Source organism: Myotis yumanensis, unplaced genomic scaffold (assembly GCF_028538775.1).
Source record: "Myotis yumanensis isolate MYYU_CA2020_CCGP unplaced genomic scaffold, mMyoYum1.0.hap1 SCAF_5, whole genome shotgun sequence".
Taxonomy (NCBI): Eukaryota; Metazoa; Chordata; class Mammalia; order Chiroptera; family Vespertilionidae; genus Myotis; species Myotis yumanensis.
The window spans coordinates 38,919,199-38,945,933 of record NW_027223756.1 but is presented as its reverse complement, the minus strand read 5'-3'; the positions used below and the strand labels follow the sequence as shown (position 1 = coordinate 38,945,933).

General features: G+C 37.6%; 1 protein-coding gene across 2 annotated transcripts in view; it reads right to left on the bottom strand.

The window, feature by feature from the left end:
• Nucleotides 1-26,735, bottom strand: part of BLTP1 (bridge-like lipid transfer protein family member 1) — a 156,150-nt gene that overhangs the window by 94,097 nt on the left and 35,318 nt on the right. For both annotated transcript variants that reach the window (XM_070415150.1, XM_070415151.1), the window contains exons 14-27: nucleotides 25,857-25,948; nucleotides 23,950-24,067; nucleotides 20,987-21,142; nucleotides 20,657-20,754; nucleotides 18,847-19,025; nucleotides 18,573-18,679; nucleotides 17,225-17,433; nucleotides 13,892-14,119; nucleotides 12,975-13,112; nucleotides 9,354-9,533; nucleotides 7,086-7,214; nucleotides 3,373-3,492; nucleotides 2,426-2,706; nucleotides 1,089-1,339 (exon numbers count right to left, since the gene is read on the bottom strand). In XM_070415150.1, the coding sequence (XP_070271251.1) occupies nucleotides 1,089-1,339; nucleotides 2,426-2,706; nucleotides 3,373-3,492; nucleotides 7,086-7,214; nucleotides 9,354-9,533; nucleotides 12,975-13,112; nucleotides 13,892-14,119; nucleotides 17,225-17,433; nucleotides 18,573-18,679; nucleotides 18,847-19,025; nucleotides 20,657-20,754; nucleotides 20,987-21,142; nucleotides 23,950-24,067; nucleotides 25,857-25,948 (2,286 nt within the window). The remainder of the gene's footprint in view (nucleotides 1-1,088; nucleotides 1,340-2,425; nucleotides 2,707-3,372; nucleotides 3,493-7,085; nucleotides 7,215-9,353; nucleotides 9,534-12,974; nucleotides 13,113-13,891; nucleotides 14,120-17,224; nucleotides 17,434-18,572; nucleotides 18,680-18,846; nucleotides 19,026-20,656; nucleotides 20,755-20,986; nucleotides 21,143-23,949; nucleotides 24,068-25,856; nucleotides 25,949-26,735) is intronic.

Here is a 26,735-nt window from a genome sequence, read left to right as displayed (position 1 = left end):
TCAGTGATGAGACTCAGTTTATTCACTATAAACCGGTATGATATGCAACTCACATGGTAGTTTGGGGATTAAGTGAGAAAATGCCTGTGTAAATCTTTAAAAACAACATTATTCAAATGTAAGTAGGTAATAGTATAAGAAGACAATTTAACTGAAGTTAAATTGTACTTAGCAACTTTCTTTCCTTCCCATGTCAAGAAGTTTTGGTGTTTGCTGATTTTATAAGATAATCTGCTCTTATAAGCCAAACTGCTAAAGTCAAACAACCTTAAAATAATGTGTACACACTTCTATCTTACTATTCAGTGAAAAGTCACTTAAACAGGAATTAGGCATATGCAGATATGTAGTCCAGCTCTTTCCACTAAGGCAGTGCTAAGTTAATGGTTTTGAATGAACAAAGGAAACAAGGCTAAATATTGGTGAAATATTAGGACTTTTCTACATTTCATTTGTTGACAGCATAGAAACTTAAGCAATAATTATTACACTTAATTGTAGGAACATACAACTAAGAAACCCAGAGGAAAAATCATATCTGAAGTCTTTAGAGCAAAGATACAAGATAAATCTAAAACTAATATCCAGCGAATACACCATTCACTGCTCATACCAAATGCATATATTTGCAGTTATCCTACAGACTCTATGGGAAGACCATACTTCTCTTCTTGACAAGTTTAATTTTAGAGATAAGAATATTTTGCCAAAATAATTGATAACAGGGGGGCCAATGGTATAAATATTACTATTGCTAAGTTTTCCTATTGAAGTGAACTGGTAAAACAACCATTACTTTAAAACATAACTATTCCTAAGTGTATCTGTGGAAGCTGGCTCCCAGGAAAATGATGACATAAAAGGAAATATTTAGAATACGTCTGGATGATTAGTGGACCTACTTTTGCCTTGCATAAATCTGAAAAACTCACATCTTACCTGGCTTTAGCTCAATCACCTGCAAAACAAGGCAGGCTATGAAATCCTACCTCCGAGACGGCTCAAAAAATGGAATTGTACACAGTAACAGTGAACTCCTATCAGATGGCATAGGGATAAAGATGAAAAAGATTAGCACATTTCATTACCATCTACCATTTTGGGAATTTCCTTGGTAATAATCCACTCCCCCGGCTGCAACAGAGACTGTCCGTAGTACATGTCCGACTCTGCACTCGTGCTTGAAAATGCAGAGCTACTGGATGGTGTCAACTCGTCAAGCCTGAAGAAATCTAGGCCAGTCACTGTGCCACCAAAGAATCTGCAGCCACCGAGACAGCCACACTTGTGCCTGCACCTCTTATTCCTCAGGGTGTCATCAGGCCACAAAAACCACAGCCTAAACAGAATCCCAAACAAAAAAAAAATGAGAAACAGCAATGGAACAAAAACTCATTAAGAACAGAAAAACTTTTTAGCAGATAATTAGTAACACATAAGTTAATTATTAATATTTGTAAAAGACACGGTAAACACAAAGGTTCATTTTTATTGTGATATGTCTTTTTAATCATTCTGCCATTTTAAACAAACAAACAAACAAACAACAGTCTCACCATGGTAAGTGAGATGGAAATAAGTAGGAACAATAAGAGACATATAGCATACATTAAAATAAACCAAAGCGCTAAGAACAAGCACATATATAAATAATTTAAATCCAGTTTAAAAAAAACAGTAAATATTCTCAAAAGGACTAAAAATTTTAAACTTTAATCTAAAAAATGGACAAAACTATTAGTATAGATTATGTTTAATAGATTTGGGCATCTGAGAGCCTATTTCACATGGCAAATTTAATACACCCAAAATATTATAAATATGGGCCAAGTAAAAAATTATTTCTTAATCAAATCAAAATAATGCTCTATTTTAGAGGAAAAAATTACAAATATTTTGTAATTAGTACTCTAAATGAAATATTAAGAACTGAGATAATATGGCCCGGCTGGTGTAGCTCTGTGGTTGAGTATTGTCTTATGAACCGGAAGGTCATGGTTTGATTCCTGGTCAGGGCACATGCCTGGGTTGCAGGCTTGATCCCCAGTGTGAGGCATGCAGGAGGCAACCGATCAATGATTCCCTCTTATCATTGATGTTTCTACCTTTCTCCCCCTCTCCCTTCCTCTCTGAAAACAGTAAAAATATTATTTTTAAAAAAGAAACTATACTTTTCAGAAAACACTAATAAATTAATGGCCTACATGGTCAATAACTTTTCTGGTTATATCAGAAATTAATACACGTGCTCCCAAAACTCCTTGGAAACAAATATCCACAAAGGCACCCAAAAAGCTGAAAGTCAATGAGTTACCATGTAGGGACACAATCATATTAGGTCTTTACTTAAATACTCTAATTCCATTTCTAACAGTAAAACTTCCTCTATAATTATCCAGCAATTTTCATCTTAAATTTCACTTACCTCTTAGTTCTGGCATCGTGAGTTTCTAAGAAATGTCTCTGTGCCTCATGTTTAGAATGATGATCAGCTGCCAGTGCAATATCAACAGTGATTAGTCCTAAGGTGGCCGAGCCAGCTTCTAGCCAGTAGGCCCTCCGCAGAATCGCAGGCTGGAGCCCAGCTCTGGGATTATTCAGCTGTTCGATGTACTGTCTCACTTGGAAGTCCTGAATTGCTGCGCTTATCCCTTCCCCAACCGACTGGTTGTGGAGATTACAATTTGCAACCCGGATTGCCCCCATCTAAAGTTGAATGAAGAAAATGGAACAAAACTCTAGTTTCTGTATTTTTTAGCAACTTAGAATAAACTACATTATAGGTAATTATTTCAAGTTGCATAGAAGAGAAGAAAAGGAAAGGAAAAGGGGGAAAGAGCAATAGCAAAAATAAATGTAACAGGATAAAAACATTCAATTTAAGAAAAGGATAAAAGGAACATAGAACATGGTCCAAAGAAAAATAAGAGAAGGAAGAAAGAAAGCTAGAATAATAAGTAATCTTAACAAAGCTTGATTTTTAAACAGTAATGCACAAAGCAGAGGTGGTAAACAAATGTTTTCTGGAGCCAGGCAGGAACCATAATATATAAAACCTATAAGCATTCAAAATCCAATCTTTGAAAAACATTACCAGTCCACTTCCCTGCCATAAAGAAAGCTACTAGTCTATATCTCTGCCACAAAGTAATGTTATAATAGTTCAGTTAGAGTTAAATAGCAGGAAAGTATGCCTTTAAAAAGTAATACTGGAAGACACCATGAATGAGTTGAAAACAGCTATCTCCTAGAATTCTGTAGTATTTGGTCAGATGGCAAATTATAAATGTGTGTTGTATTTCAAGAAATAGAGGTCTGGTTTGGTAAAAAGGAAAAAGAACTACACTGGCCAAGAAACAGACAAACATGTACCTTTATATTTGTAGCACAGCCATGCTCCACAATATAAATATCAGCTCCATCTACCGCTAAACGAGTCATGGTGTATTTCAAATCATTTGAAGCTGGACAGGGGCCAGGAATACAACTCAACTAAAATGGAAAAAGATGGAATAATTAATTCTATTTAAACACACAAACAAAATTCTGATCACATGTGTATTTTTTAAAATCAGTATGTTAAATTTCACTTTTTTATAATGATAAACAAAATCATCAGCAATTAAAGTCTTTCCAAATTAGAAAACTAATCACAAGTAACTATGTATGATTTTCATTTAAAAGGGGCAAGTAGCAAGTTTAAATGGACAGAATATAACTTGTGACTGAAACCCAAAAGGAATCATCAAGGTAAACAGTGTTAGAGGTTTATAAAAAATGTATAGTCTAAAGCTGTAAGATTTTTTATGAGTCCTCCATACACATATATGCATACTTGTTTTATACACAACCACAAATACATCAACTGTGAATTCTATGGTACTATCTAGGACAAGCCACACAGATTTAATTTAGCTTTACTCCTAACACACAGCCTTGTCATGTCTAGGTTGAACAAAAACATACCCGCCATCTACTTCAATGAGCTTCCCGGGGCAATGGCAGCCCTGAATAAGTACTGGCCTAACAGCATATAACTGCTTGTTAGTGGCAGAGTGCACTATAAGAATATATTTCCTCCACACAAAGTAGACCTAAAACAAATAAATGTGAAATAACAGGAAGCATGCCCTAGCCAGTTTGGATCAGTGGACAGAGTGACAGCATGTGGACGAAAGGGTCCCAGGTTCGATTCCAGTCAAGGGCATGTATCTTGGTTGCAGGCTCCTCCCCGGCCCGGAACCTGGTCAGGGCTCATGCAGGAGGCAACCAATTGATGTGTTTCTCAGACACTGATGTTTCTCTGTCTAACCCTTTCTCTTCTACTCTCCCTAAAAATCAATGGAAAACTATTCTCAGATGAGGATTAACAACAACAAAAATAATAATCTAGATATATAAAAGCCTAAGCGACTGTCCGACCGTTCGACTGTCCGACCGGTAGCTATGATGCGCAATGATCACCAGAGGGTAGACGTTCAACGCAGAAGCTGCCGAGTGACAGCAACTTTGCAGAGTGCCCTCTCACACTCCAGGACCCCTCGGAGGATGTTGGACTGCAGGTTTTGGCCCATCCCCACTGGCCAGGCTGAGGGACCCCACCTGCTGGAGGGAACTCGCTCATTCCACAGACGCCCTTTGAGCCCTGGTCCCGCCCCAGGTGTGGCCGGCCGGGGAGGGACCCCAGGAGGTTGGCTCCTGTGCGTGTCCAGCCCATCTTGCCCAGTCCCACCCTGCCGCCACCTTCTAATTAATTTCCTTTAAATGTGCATGAATCCGTACACCGGGCCTCTAGTAATAAAATAAAATGACAGAAAGCATATGAGTTGCATGGCAGAGCAGCTGACTGCAAAGGGACATGAAGGAACTGAAGGTGATAGAAATGTTCCAGGTCTTCACTGGTGCTAGTGGTTACACCAGTATTTACTACATTCGTCAAAATGTGAAATGTACAACTTTAAAAGGGTAAATTGGGCACAGACAATAGGGTGAAGGCCTGGGGCAAGGGGCTAGGGATGGGCAGGAGGGGGTCAATGGGGGAAAGGGGGGAACATATGTAATACTTTCAACAATGAAGAATTATTTTAAAAAATGTATACACATATTTATGTGCGAGCCTGTGTGCATGCCTGTATATTGAATACACACACTTGTAGAAATATACAGTCCATAGGGAAGGGAGGTGTTGTTTACACGTGGTATAAAAAAAAAAGGTGAATTTATTGCATGTAAATTATGCCTCAATAAAACTGAATGTGACATAAAAGCTTTGGGTCTAAAAAAGAAAAAAGGGCCCTAGCCAGTTTGGCTCAGTACTTAGAGCACTGGTTCTCAGATTGAAGGGTCGATTCTGGTCAAGGGCATTTACCTCAGTTGCAGGCTCAATCCCCGGTGCCAGATGGGGCTGCATGCAGGAGGCAACCAATCAATGTGTCTTTCTCACATCGATGTTTCTCTCTCTCTCTCTGTCTCTCTAAAAATAAATTGAAAAAATACTCTTGGGTGAGGATTAACAAAAAAATAATAAAAATAAATAAATAAGAAAAAAGGGAGGAGACGCCTGTAAGCACGTGTGAATTATCCATAAGAAACTAACTGGCCCTAACTGGTTTGGCTCAGTGGATAGAGCGTCGGGTCCCAGGTTCGATTCCGGTCAAGGGCATATACCTTGGTTGCGGGCACATCCCCAGTGGGGAATGTGCAGGAGGCAGCTGAATTGATGTTTCTCTCTCATCAATGTTTCTAACTCTCTATCCCTCTCCCTTTCTCTCTGTAAAAAAATCAATAAAGTAGTTTTTTTTTAAAAAAGAAAGAAACTAACCAGCTGACAAATGATTAAGGAACTAATTTCTTGGGGCCTGGCAATGTGCATAGAACAGGAAAAACTGATTTTTTAATGTTTTTATTTATTTCAGAGAGGAAAGGAGAGGGAGAAAGAGACAGAAATATCAATGATGAGAATCACAGATTGGTTACCTCCTGCATGCCCCCTACTGGGGATCAATCCCACAATCCAGGCATGTGCCCTGACTGGGAATTGAACCTCTTTGGTCCATAGGTCAACACTCAAACACTGAGCCACACTGGCTAGGCAGGAAAAACTAATTTTTATCACAAATTGTAGCTATTTCCATTATTGTTGGTAAATAAGCATGGGTTATAGATTTTTTTTGGACATAAAATTAAAAGCAGGATGAATCACATTCAATTATAGTAATATATTAGCAAACAAATATACTTTGTATAGCAAAAGAATAAAGAAAGACACACAGGAAAGAAAATAGAAAAACTAAACAATAGTCATCTCTGTATTATAGAATAGGGTAAATTATTTTTCTCTTTTGAAACCAGAGTTTTCTGAAATGGGCAACACTTCTCCCTGCCCCCTCCAAATGCTCCCCACCCCCAAATTCATAAGGAACAGTATTTACTACAAAATAACAGTCTGCCTGTCATTGTCACAGCACCTTTTAAAGGTGCTGTAATGACCGAGTCAAGGTCATGCAATGTTGCAGAAAGAGCATAAATGAAGTCAAGAAAACTGGCAAATGCCCCACACTGCTAATCACACTGCAGAAGAGAGGAGTCTGCAAACAGTGTCATGCAAGGAATCTGAACTTCCTCTGCAACTTTCATATCTCCATTTATTTGTGAATGCACGTTTTAATAATTACCTCATATTTTATTTTTATTTTTTAATTGATTTCAGAGAGAGGGAGAGAGAGATAGAAACATCAACGATGAGAGAGAATCACTGATTGGCTGCCTTCTGCACACCCCCTACAGGAGGTTGAGCCCACAACCTGAGCATGTGCCCTGACTGGGAATCAAACCATGACATCCTAGTTCAGAGGTCAATACTCAACCAATGACCACACCGGCCAGGCAATTATCTTATATTTTAGATACTTACAACTAAATAACAACTGGCTACGATTTGCAAAAGTAATTTTATTAATTTAAAAAACTGAACTAGAGTGTTTACTTTGTGCCTATGTGCATTTGCTTTAAAGCTGATATTTTAATCGGTCATTTTAAAAAGTTCATAAATGTTTGTAACGCTGCTTTCCTATTTGTCAACATACCTTGGATTCGCAGAACCGACGATCAAGTCCATGTTGACATGTTATTACTGACTTGGGTCTTTCCAGTTCATACTCCCGACACACCACATGAAAAACAAATGTCTGACCCCACTCCAAGAGACTAGCCAGCTGCAAAATAAGCAGTACAGTTTGACAACATGTTAGCACACTTAACAAGCACTTGGAGCTCAAAAGCTAATTACGAATATTAACACAGCCCTGACCAGTTTGGCTCAGTGGCTAGAGCCTCGGCCTGTGGACTGAAGAGTCCCAGGTTCGATTCCGGTCAAGGGCATGTACCTTGGTTGCGGGCACATCCCCAGTAGGGGGTGTGCAGGAGGCAGCTGATGGGTGTTTCTCTCCCATGGATGTTTCTAACTCTCTATCCCTCTCCCTTCCTCTCTGTAAAAAAATCAATAAAATATATTTTAAAATAAAAAGAATATTAACACAGCTTGAAAGATCCCAAGCGCCATCTTACATGCTGCTACATAATCCACTTGTTAGTCAATATCATGATTTTTCTACCTTGACATCATTTATAAACTTATGTTACTTTACATTCATGAATGACAAAATATATTTCCAAAATGAATTAATTTCAACTGAAAAATTCAACTTCTAAAGTACTTTTCTTCAAGATCATATCTTCCTTCTTATATGACTAATCGGAGTCCTCACACCTCGAATTCTCTACCTAATAACCAATCAAGCTTTGGTGTGAAATTTGAGTATTTAATTATCATATTGAACTACGATTTAGGGAAATCAGGTATTTTGAAGATTATGTTTGTTTATGTAAATAAAAGCTTAAGTAACCATATAGCAACTCTTCATCATATCTTAAGATTTTAAAAAACCCCAAATTCTATAATTGATTAGAGTTAGTAAACACACTGAGACATGGTTATACATATTATCCCCCCTAAAAAGTACATAATTTAAACTATTGGAAAACATGAATTTTGCTTTTAAAACAAAGAATGGCATAAACATTAAAAGCACCTAAGGAATCATGAATCTCACAGAAAACAGTGATGCCAAGACTATAGGGCAGAAGAAAATATTTCATTTTCTAAGAAATGCAATTTATAAACATGTGAGAGTCTAGCAATCCTTAGGTTAAAGGAATCGTATCTAGTCTTGCAGGATCGGCATAGCTCATTAGAAAACAAGCTTTTGTTATATGCTTCAGTTTTTACTTGTAAATGGAGAGATAGGAAATGGTGGATATTAAGGATAGGCTAGTTATGAGGCCAGAGAACACTGAATATTTTTGTCCATTTTTATACATTCCATTATGTTTTTTGTATCCATTTCTTTAGAAAATATCCCTTTGCAATTCATTCATTTTCCTATTTTTAGAATCCTAATTTTTGCTGTCTCCCAACAATTTATTTCAGATATAGAAGATACTTTGATTCATTATTCATCTTGTTGCTACTACCAACCTCTCAATTATGTTTCATACCCACTCTGTAACTTTTTATTAAAATTGAGTATGTACATTTCTGCCACATTTCAGTCTTTTGAAATGCCAGATAAGCATGCATATTATCATAAAGATATGGCTCAACAGGTGAAATGTTACAGTAAAATGACTATTCTACTAAATTTCAGTGGTCCATTTCTAGAAGTAAGTAATCTTTAAGGCCTCTGAGTCTTCTAAAGACACAGTGGGATGAATAGTGAAAGGGAAGGAGAAATTATCCAAAGGATCTTAACTAGCCCTCTAAGCCAGGCTTACTCACCAGTAAATTCGTATCTATTTTTTAAACCAGTACCCCACATCACTAATAAGCAGGTACAAATGACGGTATCTTGCTTTGAGACATGACAAGTAAAGAACTGTGCTACCTAATCCTTAATATCGTAAATGCTAAGAAATACACAAAAAAGCAAAATTTTTAGAAAACTATTCTATATACTGGGAAAAGGAGATTATTCCAACAGTGGAGAATCATATAATATAAGCTTAATAATACATGTATGTGCAATATATAGCTCAGCCTAAGTTTTTCCCATAGAAAGTCTCAAATTCTTTAAAGTACTATGTAGAATTATACAACATTACACTCATCAATTTCATGTGTCTCAGAAAAATGAAATTTGTTTCTTATTCATCTATTGCTAAGAAAAATTGTGAATGGCAGGAATCAGAATGTCATTAGTGGAAATGCAATGGACATTCAAAAATTTGCTCTTGGGGTAGTGGGTGAGTGGAGGAAAAGGAAAAGAATGTAGCAGATAGTACTCTGACACTCGTACCTGTGGTGCCGTGACCTTAGCTGTGAGGCTTCCAGCCTGCACGTCAATTAGCCATGCATATTCTAGGGAATCACTTCCCAAAGGAAGACCTTCTGCTGAGAACATGGCATGTGCTCTCAGCTGGAGACCGGACAGATTGATATGACCTTCCTTGAGTGCGTCATCTACAGGGGGTCGCTGCTGAAAACAAGAACAAGATAGTGAGAAATACATACAAGAAAATCGCATTATGATTTCTAGTTGTTTTTTCCCCAGAGACGAACAGTAAAAAAACATGCTATCTGGACAATAAGGCTTCAGGATTCACAAGCTCCTGACACGCCTTTTACCCATGAAAGTCTGAGTAAAGCTTCTGCAGTGACAGTATCCATGAAAGCCCAGCTACAAAGCAAGACAGCAAAGTCCTACAAAGAACGTCGCTCTCTGAGTGGTCCCTGCCTTAAGGAAGAAAAAGAAACCGAGACTCTGACTGGCAGGAAATACAATGTCTTGTGGGAAGGCAGGAATCATGAGATTAAAATATTAAAAAGAAGAAAATAACAGGGAACAATAAAGATTAAGACCATAAAATGAAGAACTAGGGCAGGAAGCCATCCTCCATATAGATTTTGTTAGTAAAGGCATATTTTATCATGTTCTTGTCTCAAGACCATGATATGCTACCAAGCACCTCACACTTCTCCTTGCAATACTTTTAACACTTGAAAGTATTTATCTTAATGGTAATTCCCTCCATATTTATCTCTCCACCAGTTGACTAGGGTAAAGACCATTTCTGCCTTGGTCATCAGGTATCCCACTGCACCTAACTGAGTGACCACAAAAGCAGATACTATGACCGAGTACCTGCACAGAGGACCTCACCTCAGGTCTTCTCAGAGACACCGACACACGGCTATACACTGAGACAGTTCACAGATATTTCCCAAGTGAGTTTCACTATGGCAGCCTTCTCAGTGTGGTGTGCAGGCCAACTTACAGAGTTAGTGTTCCTTGTTTCAACACATTTGTGGAAATGTGTTCTTAAAAAATTGTTTTAAGGAGGAAGGCTAAAAAATCTAATTCATAAGGACTTCTTAGAAGGAAGTTTCAAATTATGACTATAATACACCTCTAGAACTTCTAAAAACGGTTTTATTTTATTTTCATCTAAGTTGTGTAACAGTATATAAAATCGCCTAACTTCTCCAGGCCTCAGTTTCCTGGCTTTATCTGAGGGAGTTGGGGAGGATGGTCAGTAAAGATTTCTTCTAGCACAGAGAATCCATAATTCTCAGTATAAAATTTTTCATAGTTTTTTTTACGCTTAAAAATACATATGGAAATTGGCCTGTCCTAAAGGTGTAGCCTCCCTAATACACTAATAAAGGTTATATTCAAAATTTGTATTATAGCTTGCATCATGTTATGGGGTGAATGGTATCCCCCAAAAGATATGTTCAAGTCCCAAGCCCATGTACCTGTGAATGTGACTTTATTTGGACACAGGATAGGGTCTTGGCAGATGCAATCAAGTCAAAATGAGATTACATTGGATTAGGGATTCCTTCTTAGACATGTTTTAGTAAGAAAAAACTGGGAACACATAGACTCAAGAATGCCATATGAATATGGAAACAAAACTTGAGTGATGTGTCTACAAGATAAGTAATGCCAAGGACTGCTAGCAACCAGCAAAAGCTAGGAAGAGACAAAGCACATCCTCTCCTGCAGCCTTCAGAGAGACCATGGCCCACCAGCACCTGGTTTCAGACTTCTAGGCTCAGAACTGTGAGAGAATGAATTTCTGTTGTCTCAAGCACCCGAAGTGGGATACTTTGCCACAGGAGGCCTAGGAAACCAATATGTGTCATAAGATGACCATGAAGTAGAATGTGTAGTTTCCTAAGTCAGACACAATAATCCATCCATCGCTTTAGAACAGGGGTGGGGAAGTCCAATCTGTGGGACTTGACCTCTCATAATGAGCTCAATAAAATGTTTTTTTATATCTGGTCCAGTCTTTTGAAAATGTAGTGATGGAAATAAAAGTTCAAGTGTCACCGAACCGGTTTGGCTCAGTGGATAGAGCGTCGGCCTGCGGACTGAAGGGTCCCAGGTTCGATTCCGGTCAAGGGCATGTACCTTGGTTGCGGGCACATCCCCAGTGGGGGGCGTGCAGGAGGCAGCTGATCGATCTCTCTCATCGATGTTTCTGGCTCTCTATCCCTCTCTCTTCTTCTCTGTAGAAAATCAATAAAATATTTTTAAAAAATAAAATAAAAGTTCAAGTGTCATCAGGTATTCATAAGAAACCAGATATTTAGCTAAGATTCTCAGAACTCAGCCATCAGGAGACACTTCCCTTCACCTTTATTAATTTCCTCAATAGATTGAAAACAAGGAGATGGGTTTCTTCTCCACACACTCACCTCCCAGAATTAAAAAAAAACATCAACCAATTCTAATGATCCGCTAATTAGAGAGAGAAGAACAAGAGTTGTTTTTAAGGTTCCTGCAGTAAGCTAAAATAAAAGTGCTGTGCACATGAGATCTTTCTGATGATAGCACAGTGCTGCATCTTGATTTCAGTGACAATCTATATGGGGTGAGTAGACACACAACTATGCACACCCATTGCACCAATGTCAACTTCCTGGTTTTGATATTGCACTATAATTATGTACAAGGTCAACATGGGGAAACTGGGGGAAGGGGATACAGGGACTCACTGTACTAACTTTGCAACTTCCCGTGACTCTATTAATATTTTGAAATAAAAGTTTTAAAAAGGAAGCACATTTTGTGGCAAAAGAAGCATGTAATATACTATGTATATATGAAAATATAAATTAAAATTCTATGTAAAAAAATATAATCATTTATGGCAAAACAGTGAAAAGGGGGTAGGCTATTAGAAACAAGATGATCAATTACTACACAGACTCCACAGTAAGTTATTATCCATTGATAACCTGAGGTATCAGATTCACCTTCCCACTTACATATTTCCCTGGCCTTGTATTAATCCATTTATATTTCTAAAAGTAGAGAAGAGCCCTAAAGTAATGATAGAAAGAGAAGCCATCTGTCATTAAAAATTAATAATTATGAAGTGATAATCTACCCAGGAATATAAATTATTCCCATTTGATGAATATCATTGGCTCTCTTCCAAAAGAGCCCCAGGGATACAGTGAAAGCGTTAACAAAGTATCCTCTAGGTATGTCAGATGAAAAAAATAAATCATTGGCCATGCAGATATGCATGTTTTAAAGATTTATGGTACTGGTTGATAGTAATACTTAGGTTGTGATTGTCAGCAGAATCCACCAATATTTTCTACATTTTTCCCTTCCATAAATAAATGAGAAAGTTATAAAGTATTTCTTTCCATTTCTAAAAACAATGGATATAATATATAATTGTCTGGGACCACATAAACAGGGAAAGCGGAAAGATAATGAAACAGATTCTTGGAAAACTCTCATACATCCATACACACATACAAAACTTCTTACTATGGTTAAACGAAAAGTCTCTAGTTTACAGAGCAGTAGCCTCCATGTAACACATTGTTTTCACCCTATAAACAGTAACAAGAAATTTCTAAATCTCTACACAACCCACTTTCACGTTACCTGATAGTTGTCACTGACGAACACACTCAGGGGTGACAGCACAAGCTGCAGCATGGTCTCCCTAAATCCTTTTTTCATTTCAAAACACAGTCTTTCCAAGAAAGCTGTGGGACACTCAGGACCATCGGCAGTTCCGTGCTAAAGTCAAACAAAACCCCATAATCAAAATATAGAAAAAGGCGAAGACCAGGGAAGTACAAGAAAATAAAAACTGTATTTATATGATTAAGAGATTTTGAATTTTAAAAAGAGAAACAGTGCTTTACTGACAAACACAAGTTACTGGAACCCCAGTTAGGACATTAGGTCCACTAAGCACACAGGTGGCCTCTCTGCTGTGCAGCCCTAGGCACATGACATGCAGCCGGTAGGCAGCCCAAAGCTCAGGGCCACCCACCACATCTGGCCTGGACCCAATGGCCATGGGTTCTTTGGGGAATATAATCCTGTTCCAAGTCAGCCCCAACAGGCCCACAAGTCATCCTTAGAGTGAACCAGGATTCAATGCTGGATACGAAACTGCAGGGGCACAATTCCACCTCCAGGGTCAAGCCTGAATCTTGATTTTGTAATAGGTCCACCATGAGGCCCGAAACTGGTCTGGAGTTGGAGATGAAGACTAACAAAATGAAAATCCTAGAATATCCTTCAAGCTAACTATAAACATGTCAAAATGTTCTGAAGTTACACAGAACAACAAAGAAGAAACGCAAGTGAAAGGAGAAAGAGTAAAATTATAAATGAGCAAGTAATCACATTCTGAAGAAAATAAGCTAGCTTTATAGAGATAAAAGGATAAATTCAGAAGTTTTTAATCTGAATTTTTCTATAGTTATATGTGTGCACACACATACAGTTTCCTATGCTGGGTGAATTTCACATGATATTCCAGACTATTTTGATAAGTAAACACTTACAATAGGCAGACGCCCATGAACTTTGTACAAATTCACAAGCACGGTAATATCCCAAGGACGCAAGGACAGAGGATGAATTGACTTGGCTGAACTTTCGTTTTCCTTTCTATCACCTTCCATTCCGACTGCAGTCCATCCAGAGCTGGATGACGTTGACAGGGACAGAACCGGACTTGAAATAACCTCTTCAAAATCCATATACATGTCATCTTCCCCAAAATAGTTTTCCTATAAATATTAAGAACAAATGGCTATCAAAAGAAATATGTAACAATAACTTTTCACCTTACTGCCTAAAGTTTGTAAACTAAGCATCTCCCTAACCTATTTTATTTTATTAAAAGCATGTGGTCTGTTTCCTTAAAAATAGAAAAAAGGATACACATATTTAAGACATATGCTTACTTGGCTGCTTATCAAATAAATATTCTATAGCAAAAAAACAAACAAAAAGTTACAGAAGTTTATGTAGTAAAGCTTCATGATAATACCATCTCTAATTATAGCAAAAACTTGCAACCTACATCTTAGAAGAAATCTTTGGAGATTTATAAGGTTCAACAGTTGTCAACTGTACTTCTCAGAGTGCAGAGGAAATAATACTCAGAGACATCCTTTGGGGGAAGCAGATCACTTCACTGAAAATCAATTTGGCTACATCCAACTGGCTGAATACTACAATTCATATATTTCAGTTGGAATATTTATCAGGAATGTTTTAACAGTTTAATAAGAATGTCCAATTTTGGTTATTGCTGACAAAACATGTTATAAAACAGTTACCTAAACTTCCTTTCACATAGTTCATCCTGGTTTCTCATGCATTAATTAGTGTTCCCACTACTAATAATATTCTGTTTCTTTGCATCAAATTTTATTTTTAATTAAAATATTTTTCTTCCCATTTATTTTGTATTTTTTTAAATATATTTTATTGATTTTTTACAGAGAGGAAGGGAGAGAGATAGAGAGTCAGAAACATCGATGAGAGAGAAACATCGATCAGCTGCCTCCTGCACATCCCCTACTGGGGATGTGCCCGCAACCCAGGTACATGCCCTTGACCGGAATCGAACCTGGGACCTATCAGTCCGCAGGCCAACGCTCTATCCACTGAGCCAAACCGGTTTCGGCTATTTTGTGTTTTGTCTATTTGATCTGTCAGTATTAATCAAAAGTTGTTAAAATATTCCTGTTAACACTGTTAACTATATTTGTTCAATATTAGAGACAAGTCAATGTTTGGTAAATTCTGCATTCTGGTTATTGACATTTGTTTTCTGGCTAAGATTCCAGACATCAGGTCAATTACTATCTTTTCATATAGTGCCTGGACAATAAAAATCCAAAACTACTGACTCACAACACCAGTGCTTTTTCTTCTGTTTCCTGCCTCTAAATAATACAGGTCCTACTTAGAATCTGCTTGACATGAGATTTTAGGTACCTTCTAAACCATTCAACTAGCACTTCTCCTCCCAGTCTTGGCTAGCAAATCTTGACTGTCTTTCCCTGACCAGCCTTAACCATCCCAAACCTTCCCAGAACCTTGTGTGTTACAGGTTCTGCTAGCTAAGCATTCGCTATCCCAGCCTCTGCAGCAATGAGACCACAAAAGGGAGTGTGTAAGGAAGCACTGATGAAACTAGACTCACACACGGAACGCCACTGCCCGTGACTATTAGGGTTTGGATAATTAGTCTCTCTTTGGTTGTCAGATGTAGTAAACACCCAACATGAATTTGAAAAATCTTGGGAAAATGCAAAATTTCATGATAATAAGTATGTCAGTTTCACTGGATAACTGCTCAAGTCTCCGGTAAACCTCTCAGTGATAAGTGAGGATCTGGAAGGCTTAATTACCTATGCAGAAGAGTAAATCAGTAAAAATTATTGATGATTTCTGGTGACTTTTTAAAAGTATGAGCTGAATATCAAAAGGATAAGAGAGACATCTAGAAAACTGATGAAGTCCTCACATATTGTTCTTAAAGTAGCCTCTCTTCATAAGCATGTTAAAGACAGCAACCTCTAAGTGCTCTCATACTGTAGTCATTTAATTTCAGTGAATTATACCAAAATTAATTAACACTTGATTTAGTCCTTACTCAAAAAATAAGTGCATATTTCTTCAGAACCTAAATTTGTGATATTCTGAAATAAACTTACTTACATATATTTGCTTCAAATGTTAAGATGGAGCTCCAAACAAACCTTTGATTAATTACCATGAAATAAAGTTGTCCATTTTTAATCGTTTCACTTGAAGTAGACTTTTCCTGGTACCAATTACCCTCAGATAAGAAATTAACTTATACTTACTGCATTAAGTACAATGTGTTAAAGTTTGTCCACACATGTCTGTCCTGCTTTATCCCTCCTAACTTTTCTCCTTGAGAGCAGATGCAATATCACTTCTATCTCTAGCAGCTAGCACAACTCCTAGAACATGCTAAATGCTCAAAATAATGATAAACTGAGGAGTACACTACTTTAATAAATAATTTTATAATTGAGTCTAGTACTATCTATACTATCCTATAAATAAAAGGCTAATATGCAAATCGACCGAACAGCAGAACAACCAGTTGCTATGATGCACACTGATCACCAGGGGGCAGATGCTCAATGCAGGAGCTGCCCCCTGGTGGTCAGTGCGCTCCCACAGGGGAAGCGCCTCTCAGCCAGAAGCCGGGATCATGGCTGGTGAGTGCAGCAGCGGCAGCACTAAAGACCCCTCGGGGGATGTCCGACTGTTGGCTTAGGTCCTGCTCCCCAGGCGCAGGCCAGGTTGAGGGAAACCCCCCCCCTAAGTGCACGAATGTCATGCACCAGGCCACACACACATACACACACACACACACACACACACACACACACGCTAGAGGCCCAGTTCACAAATTCGTGCACAGATGGGGTCCGGTTAGCCTGCCCCAATGGGGATCCATCGGGGGTGGGGCCAACTGGGGGAGGGGCCGAGAGAGAGCTCCAGGGCATGCCTGTCCTATCTCTCTCAGTCTCGATCAGCCGAACCCCAGCAGCAAGCTAACCTACCAGTCGGAGCATCTGCCCCCTGGTGGTCAGTGCATGTCATAGCGAACAGTTGAGTGGCCTTAGCATATCATTAGCATATTATGCTTTGATTGGTTGAACAGATGACCAGACACTTAGCATATTAGGCTTTTATTATATAATCTATTCTCAACATATATAATATATTCTCAACACTTGAAATCATCCAACTGGCTATTGCAAATGGTCTCAATTTCAATTAGATATTAACTGCTTTGCATATATCTAAAAATATGCAAGTTCTTTTTAAAAAAATCATACCTTTATACAAAAAAAAGCATTTAATAGCGGTCCATAGAGAGTTATCTGAGAGTCTGGGGAAAGTTCCATCTCCACATGCAGTTTATCAGGTGGCAGCTCGGAGGGGTCAACAGGTGGGCGGGAAGAAGTAGAGGGAGAAGAAATGACTCGGTCTGACGTCTTCTGGGATGGCCTCAACACAGACAGCATTGTTTCTTCCATTTCTGACACTGGGATAAATTCGGAAACAAAAAGTTTGGTGAAGGGAGGAAAGGGCCTCTTAGAAATTCTTCAAGGCAAATATGAAAGCAATTAACTCTGATATAATACATATAAGCATAACTAAAAACAAACCTGAAAAACTAATAATTAAGAATGTAAAATAGAACAGACTTCATTGAAATATGTGCAGAAATACATGAATCAGACTGCACAGACTCAATGAAAAATTCCTGTTAACATCAAGTCCCTGCAACATAAATTTGGGTCATGATTAGGCTTTAATTATACTTGGGCATTAAAGTACAGTGGTTTTCCTTTAAACAGCTATTCAAATACAGTGCGATGTTACCAAGCTCCATACATAAGAACAATTTTGAAAATTATTCTTTAAAACGTAACTCACTGGAATAATACAAAGGAATAATCACTTGACTCTAATTCCATTTTGGACCCCAATTATAAGGGGCATAAGCTTCAGGATAACTATGATAGTTATCAAATGCATTAAAGAAACTAACACTTCACAAAATCAAGTACTTTAAATATGTAGTTTGACATACACATTGTTGTTATTTCAGCTCTGGTGCTTCTAGAGAGACAGACCTGAGAAAATTAGATAACTGCTTTTTCTGAGCATATTTCCTCAACTCTACAATGATAATAAGAATGTCAAGCCCTGACCGGTTTGGCTCAGTGGATAGAGCGTCGGCCTGCGGACTGAAGGGTCCCAGGTTTGATTCCGGTCAAGGGCATGTATCTTGGTTGTGGGCACATCCCCAGTAGGGGGTGTGCAAGAGGCAGCTGTTGGATGTTTCTCTCTCATGGAAGTTTCTAACTTTCTATCCCTCTCCCTTCCTCTCTGTAAAAAAATCAATAAAATATATTAAAAAAAAAAAGAATGTCAATATCTAGCTCATGGTTGTTGTAAGGATCAAATGAGATAATGCAAGCCAGGAAACAGCTTGGCCTACTAATTTATACATAGTAAATGCTCAATAAAAGTTAGCTATAATTACACCAAAATCCTTAAAAGATTTTAATGTATACAATTATGTCAAAAGAACAAATGCTTTTTTTTTGTATCTTTGATGATTATCATTCATAACACCAGATGTTTCAAAGTACAAATTATATAAAAAACACTTACATGATTGTTTTAACTGCTCATCTGCTTTCTGTGGGTAAACTGGATGCCATGTATAATCGATTGTAAGCATGACACTTGGGACAGTCCAACATTCAACCCAACCAGCCCTTTAAGAGTAAAGAATAAAGTTTCTAGTCAGGTACTTATTTCTTTCATTATATACATACAATAGGTACAGATAATCAAAGTTATTATTATTCTTAGAAAGACTCTGAAGAACAGTTTCTCCACACAGAAACACAAAATACTTAAGTCACTCCTGTTAGGTACTCACTTTTCTTGAGTAAGGTTCCGCCATTTGGGTTTAACTGTTTTCTGGCTGCTCTGACACTCAGCAGGAAGACCAGTGTCATGAGTCATTTTATTTGGGTGGCAATTCTTTACCAGCATAAATAATGAATATTTACTAGGGTGACAATCTGGTAGAAACAGATGAAGATCAACATCTTCTCCCTAAAAAATAATTTATAATAACCCACAGTAATAAAATAGGTACATAAACATGTTAAGATACTATTTACAGCCAAACCTATCCATAATAATCCTGAGAATAATTTTTTTTAAAAAAGAAACCATAAATTCCAAATGGCAGATGTAACACTGAACAGTCAGATGAATAACTGGAGTAAGATTTTACAGAGTAAAACTAAATTCTGATTACAATATTAAGAAAAAAGTCAGGATAATAAACAGCATAGTTGCCACAAAACAGTAAAAAGATTATCTTCAGCCCTAGCTGGTTTAGCTCAGTGGATCGAGTGTTGGCCCACAGACTGAAGGATCCTAGGTTTGATTCTGATCAAGGGCACGAACCTCAGTTGCAGGCTCAATCCTATGCAGGAGGCAACCAATCTATGTGTCTCTCACATCAATGTTTCTCACCCTCTGTCTCTCCCCATCCCTTCCACTCTGTCTAAAAATCTATGGGAAAAAATATCCTCAGGTGAGGATTAACAAAAAACAAAAACAAAAAAAATATATCTTCAATGGGTATACATGGATATTTCACATATAATTCAGTAAAAAATAAAAAATTGTCTCACTAATATAAACTCAAGTGAAATATGTTCTGTATTTTTATTAATTTTTAAAACATGATTGTCTCTTTTAATTCTAATAACTCTTGATTCTTCAATTGGCTTTTAGGAATTCTGAATTGGTATATCAAAGGATCTTCATTCAGCTTCACTTCTGTCCTTTTATTAGTAGGTTCCCTAATCTTTTTCATCCTGATGCCTAGTTTCTTAATAAGCAGCACAGTAGAGTGCTTAAAAGAACAGAACCCTAAGCTTTGTTACCTGGGTTCAAATTCCACCTCGGCCACTCACTAGCTACATAACTAGTTACTAAACTCAGCTCCTCAGTCTCCTAGTCCATAAATGCAGATAATAATAACACCTGCCTCAAGAGGGTTGTTCTCAGAATAAAATGAGTGACTACAGATGAGCACTGGAAATACTGTCTGGCACATATAAAATGATTAACAGGTATTAGCTGATTTTATTATTGTTGCTATTTTTTATCACATAATCTCCATCAATACTACAACTACTACTGACTGCTTGTGCCCTAAAATTAGGCGTTCCACAAAATTCTGACTGCATATGAGCTAGCTTTTAGATAAAAATAAGAAAGGTATTTGTGGCTATTGCTTGAGTTTATAGGTGATTACAATGAGGAATGACATATAGGGAAGTATAAAATCTAGTGCATAGACATAGTAAACATTAGAGCTAGAATGGGTGCTTAAAAGAACATAGATCAGCCTCAAAGGTTAAGAAATAATCAACTCGGAATTGTTTCCTTATTGCCCCACTTCTTGGGGAAAGGTGGAAAACTCAGGGGAATGGCAGAACACTATAGTCAACTACAAAAGAGGGACAAGGGCCATTCTGTGCCACAAACATTAGTGAACAATGGAGGAAAGCTAAACTGCTTCCGGGTGGCCAGGGGACAGAGGTAGAGGGATGAGGTGGGGGTGGGGGGCTGAGAAGGGGGGCGGGGGTTGAAATAAAGATAAGCTTTGGGAAATCCAACTTACTAACAAACTTTGTGGGATAAACAATGCATCCAACTATACGTACTCTTAGGGAGAACTTGGTATTACATGTAACTGGAACAAAGTCGGTAAACGGCAAAGAGAAATCAATATTTAGTGTTTCTCCACAGGCTGCCAGATATACTACAAAAAAAGAAAAAAAAATTCTTTTAACTTCAATAAATTTTTAAACCTAAACAAAATTAAATTTAGTCTATATGTTTAGTCCAATACTAACTCTGAAATAATTCTCTGAGAGTCTCACAAAATAATGGGAAAAATTCCAGTATCTATCACAACTATACAATCAATATCAATTTGTTGGTATTTGTCTTAATGAACAAAATACTCAACCTAATTTTTTTAAAGTTCTTACCATTTTCCTGTTGTTTAGTGGAACAGTCGATCCAGTTGTGTTGATTAGCAGCCCAAATCATTTCAAATTGATGAAACATGATTTTAAAATTCCATGTATATGGAACAAATGAAAAAATATCTGGAGCATTATCACTAGACCAGTCTTGAATTAAATCTAAAGTTATCAGGATGGGAGACAGAAATTAAAATTAAGTGAAATTCAGAAAACAAATTGTAAAAATTCTAACACCAGTAAAAAATCTATTTTTCATTTATAACTAAAAAGAACTCTTATCCTGAAATATTAAAAGGTGATTAAAGAAACTGTAGAAGATTAAAGAGAAAAACATCATCTGTTATTCACTACCCACACATCCAACACTGAGGATACATTTCCTTCTAGTTTTTTTTCTATGTAGATTTTAGACTATCTTATATCCTCCTATGAGAAATGTATGCTTGACTATTTCGTTGTACACTCTCCTATATATTTTTTTAATATATTTTTATTGATTTCAGGGAGGAAAGGAGAGGGAGAGAGAAAGAAACATCAATGATGAGAGAGAATCACTGAATGGCTGCCTCCTGCACACCCCCTACTGGGATTGAGCCTGCAACCTGGGCATGTACCCTGACTGGGAATTGAACCTATGACCTCCTGGTTCATAGGCTGACCCTCAATCACTGAGCCACCCCAACTGGGCTGTATATTCCTTTTTATCTCTTTCTCTCCCTCCCTGTTTCTGTCTCTTTTTTGGGGGGTGCGGGGAGGGCAGCTTGATAATTGGTAACTGGAAGATGCCACCTCATTTAATTGAATTTCTTAAGTGTAATAGGGTTGACCATTTTTCCTGTTGTTTTATTCATTAAACAAATATCAACAGAGTGTCTATTGTGTGTCAGACTCTATTCTAGACTCTGGTGAACAAAACACAGACTTGGCCTTCTAAGAATTTACAGTCACTTATTTTTGTTGATTTGTTGTACTGCTAATTTGTATGGTCTGGTTGTTGATTTCAAAATTGTGTTCCTATAATTAGTGTACCTATCCTTTGGTATCTTTATTTTAAACTCAATAGGTAAAAGCTCCTTACGTTGATGTTTCTCTGTCTCTCTCTCTCTCCCCACCCCTCCTTCCACTCTCTCTAAAATCCAATGGAAAAAATATCCTCACTCCTTGGGTGAGGATTACAAAATAATAATAACAATAGGTAGCTCTAGCCAGTTTTGCTCAGTGGATAGAGCACTGGCCTATGGACTGAAGGGTCCCAGGTTCAATTCCAGTCAAGGGCATGTACTTCAGTTGCAGGCTCCCAGACCTGGTCGGGGGGCATGCGGGAGGCAACCAATCGATGTGTCTTTCTCACATCGGAGTTTCTGTCTCTCCCTCCCCCTTCTACTCTCTCTAAAAATCAATGGAAAAAATATCCTCAGGTGAGGATTAAAAAATATATTATAATAATATTAATAGGTAAAATTAATTAAATATTTAAAGTAATTTTTTTAATTTTAATGGAAATTTATACTAAAAAATATTAGATTCAATAATGATATCAGAAATCAAATTTATCTCATGTAATATCATAGGAACTCATTTAAAATTCAATGTACATAAGTTTGTGCAAGATATTGGAAATTCCTCTTAATAAAATAATACATTTAATATCAAAAGTTATAATAATTTAAATTAATAATAGTAACATGTAGAGTTTTACTGTCAACAACAAAAGGCATATGGCTATTAACTTGGTCTATGAATAGAGAAAATTCCACTTATTAATTTTACCTTAACTGTATTTTTGTTTAATTTAACAAGCAAACACAGTGGTTCACCATACCTTATAGTATGTCTACTTACTTCTACATGCCACCTTACCTAACAAATGGGACGCATCCCTACCTTCTAACTATTCTGTAGCACAATATCTAGCAGCTGGGAGATGCCCAAAAGCCATCTCTGGAACTAACCAACTCCACAATACAAATTCATCATTCATCCAGCTGATTTTATCACTTTTCTCTCTCAGAAACGTTTTTGATTCTGCACTTTTACTCAAACTATTCATCTTATCTAAAATAAATACACTCTTTGCTACCCTCTCTTCTGAAGGAAATCTTTAATAACAGCATCATACTACAGAGAGAGCACAGGGTCTACATTTGAATAATTGTTCTTAAATGTTCTTCTACTAACTAGTGATAGAGGAATAGAAGGAAGGAAGAAAGGAAGGAAGGAAGGAAGGAAGGAAGGAAGGAAGGAAGGAAGGAAGGAAGGAAGGAAGGACGGTTGTAGCAATCAATCAAGCAAATATTAGGTGCTCTGGGACAGCCACCAACCCTGGCAAATCAGACCAACTCTGTTTAGCTAAACTTGTCACAGGAAGTCTCAATAAACGTAACTTGTTTTCATACAGAAATATTTATGTTACTCAGAGACCAAGATTTACATGTTTGCATACTCAGGAAATAAATATGAGTAGCTATTGTAATATGCTGCAACAAATGAAGGAATTTTCTGACTAATGACAACACCAACTAAATTGTCCATGCCAAGAAGAAAGTAGGGGCTCCCAATACAAACATAGCATGTTTGACTATTTGAATATACTATTTGTAGATTACAATAATCAAAACAAAACCATGAAGCCATGCTGATGCCTAATTCAGGAAGATAAATTGATTCACCTTCCCCATCATACTCCCCACTAGACCAAATCAAAGTACCAGCCCAGCCTAAGATGGGTTCTTTTTTTTTTCAGCTCAATTTTGGGTTCATAATTTCCTTTTTTGTGTAGAAAGAGAGCACAACATATCTATATTTAAATTTTCCCTTTGATCTTCGTGGCCCAAAAAGTGTGAAAGTAAAAAAGTTTGAATTGTGTCATCAAATCCCCAGGCTGAATCTAAAAGTAAAACTCACATGAATAGAAAGCAGTTCCCTATAATGAAGCTCACTGCATTTTTTTTTCATTAGAAAATTACCTGTGAAGAAGTTCTTCTGTGCAAAGATGAAGTGGTAGGTGGCTTTATACACCTCTAATTCACACTGCCACGTCTGGGGCATGTTCCATACTCGGGGGTAGCTGGCAATGATGTGGAACTGAAAATCAATGTCAAGTCAAAATGTTAGAGTTTAAAATGTGACCCTATGTGAAGAGCATCAGAAATAAACTCACACACACTGGTGAGTAATGAAAACTTATTTTCCTACTGAGCAGAACAGAAGGTCCCTTTGAGATTTTAATATTGCTATGGCTGAAGGTCAGCAGCCATGGTTATATCCAGTTCCTTGAAATACTAAGCCATGAGGTGTTAAAAAAAAAAAAATTGAGTAACAATCAGGTTACAGTTTCAACACTGTACGTGAGTTAAACTCAGAATAATAGCAACACCCTTAACTCCTCTGCATGCCCAACCTGGTCAGTGAGAGGTTCGGGCGCAGAGAGTGTATGCAATGGATACTGTCACACACAAGTCTGGCCCCAGAGTCTCCTGGGTTCCCATTTGACAGCGTGGTGGTTACAGGTCTGTATTCCACCTGCCAAAGCTGGACAATTCTACATAGGCAAGAGCTGCTTGATTAGGACCAGCAATTTTGCACAGCAGTACTTATCAGTTAGAGCTCAGCAATCATTAAAATGCTGAATATGCCAGTTGAATATACATTTATGGTACTCAATATATTCTTGGTTAATTGCAAACGTTTCCTCTTAATTTACATATATATCATGTAAATAGCTTGTTTAGGCAAACAATTAAGGACCTACTAATATAATACTGTGTAAAAGAATCCTCTCTGATTATCAGCCATTGGCTTCTATTATTATTGTTATTGTTGTTGATCCTAACAAAAAATAATTATCTGCCTGATTACTGAGTCCCCAATCTGAAATTTTGGTCATAAGTACTTCCTTATTTTTTCTCTTTGTACTATGCAGCAATCCAGGGTATTAAGATTTTCTTCCTTTCACCTTATTCATCAAGTAAAAAGCAGAATGAATTATTAAACCCTGAGAAAGAATCCAAAGGGGCCAGAAAACATATAGTAAAAAACAACAACAAAAAAAACAGCCCTAGCTGATTTGGCTCAGTGGATAGAGCATTAGCCTGTGGACCACAGGGTCCCAGGTTCAATTCCGATTAGGGCAGATGCCTGGGTTGCAGGCTTGATCCCCAGTAAGGAGGCATGCAGGAGGCAGCCAATCAATGATTCTCTCTCATCATTGATGTTTCTATCTCTCTCTCCCTCTCCCTTCCTCTCTGAAATCAATAAAAATATATTAAAAAACAAAAAACAATCTGCCCAGCTGGTGTGGCTAAGTGGTTGAGCATCAACCTACAAACTAGGAGGACACGGTTCGATTCCTGGTCAGAGCACATGCCCAGTTGCGGGCTTCATCCCCAGTATGGGGCGTGCAGGAGGCAGCCGATCAATGATTCTCTCTCATTATTGACATGTCTAACTCTCTCTCCCGCTCCCTTCCTCTCTGAAATGAATAAAAATATATATATTTTTTAAGTAATTCCTTTTTTAAAAAAACACCACAATCTTATTTACAACATTGGAGAGAATTAGTCTAGCCATACAGTGAAGTTTAAAAACAATATCCTAACAACTGTTCATATTTTTAAAGGCCAAAACCCCACATTTAATTGCCTTATGTTTACATCCCCCATACTAGGAGCAGAATAACAGAGAGTGCCAGGGATTCTACATCACTGGGAATCTACTTCTCTTTCCAAATTAAGGCCAAAGAACACCTGGTGGTTCTTGAATAAGAAGATGGACCATTTGATGACTTCTTGGTCATTACAATTTTATATTAAAAAATTAAAACCAAATTTATATTTTATGCACCTATATATATCTTCATATGCCCCAGACTTACTGCTAGCATTTCTGCTTCTAACAGGGTCCGGTACTGCATGCTGGTAGTGGCATCAACATGTAACAGTTGTCCTTTAATTGCAGGAGTGTAACCTAATAAGTGAAAACATAAAAATTAAGAATCTACTGGAAATAAATCCCACCACAACCCAAAGAAGAAATCCCTGAAATGTGGTGGTCAGTTGCTATTTAAATATACCCCAATGATGGGGAGGGAGCTTGCAACCACATAGGTGACCTTTCTCAAATGACCACCTCTGAGGGAAGAAAGTTTCATATTCATATAATGTCTATCATGACTTGCTTTCTAGTGCAAAACTACAATTCTGTTCTCTAAATGACAGTTTTGAACTATTTAAAATGGCTCCCATGTCCTCTCTTCTTCCACTAACTCCAGCATACCTATTTTCATCTTTTTCAACCACTCCTTATACAATGTCAGTTTCTGTACAACAGCTCTTCTTATACAGTGACAGTTACACCAAACCATGCAGCCTGTTCTGAACAAAAGCAGCAGCTCAGAGTATATCACTTCTTTTCTGGATGGGCTGCCCTTCCAGAAGCATGAACTCTGTGATCATTATTATATGGCTACTCCAACATGCATCCTGCTCTGGGCTTTTTTATTTTTTTCCAAACACCTGAATCTCTGAAAAAAGTTGTACATGTATTTGAGTTCTGTTTTGTCCTTGTCTCAGACCTAAGCCTATTTCCCGCTCAGACAGTCACCTTAAAAACCACCTCATCTTGCCCTAGCTGGTTTGGCTCAGTGGATAGAGCGTCGGCCTCCGGACTGAAGCGTCCTAGGTTCGATTCTGGTTGAGGGCACATGCCCAGGTTGTGGGTTCGATCCCCGGTTGGGGGCATGCAGGGGGCATTC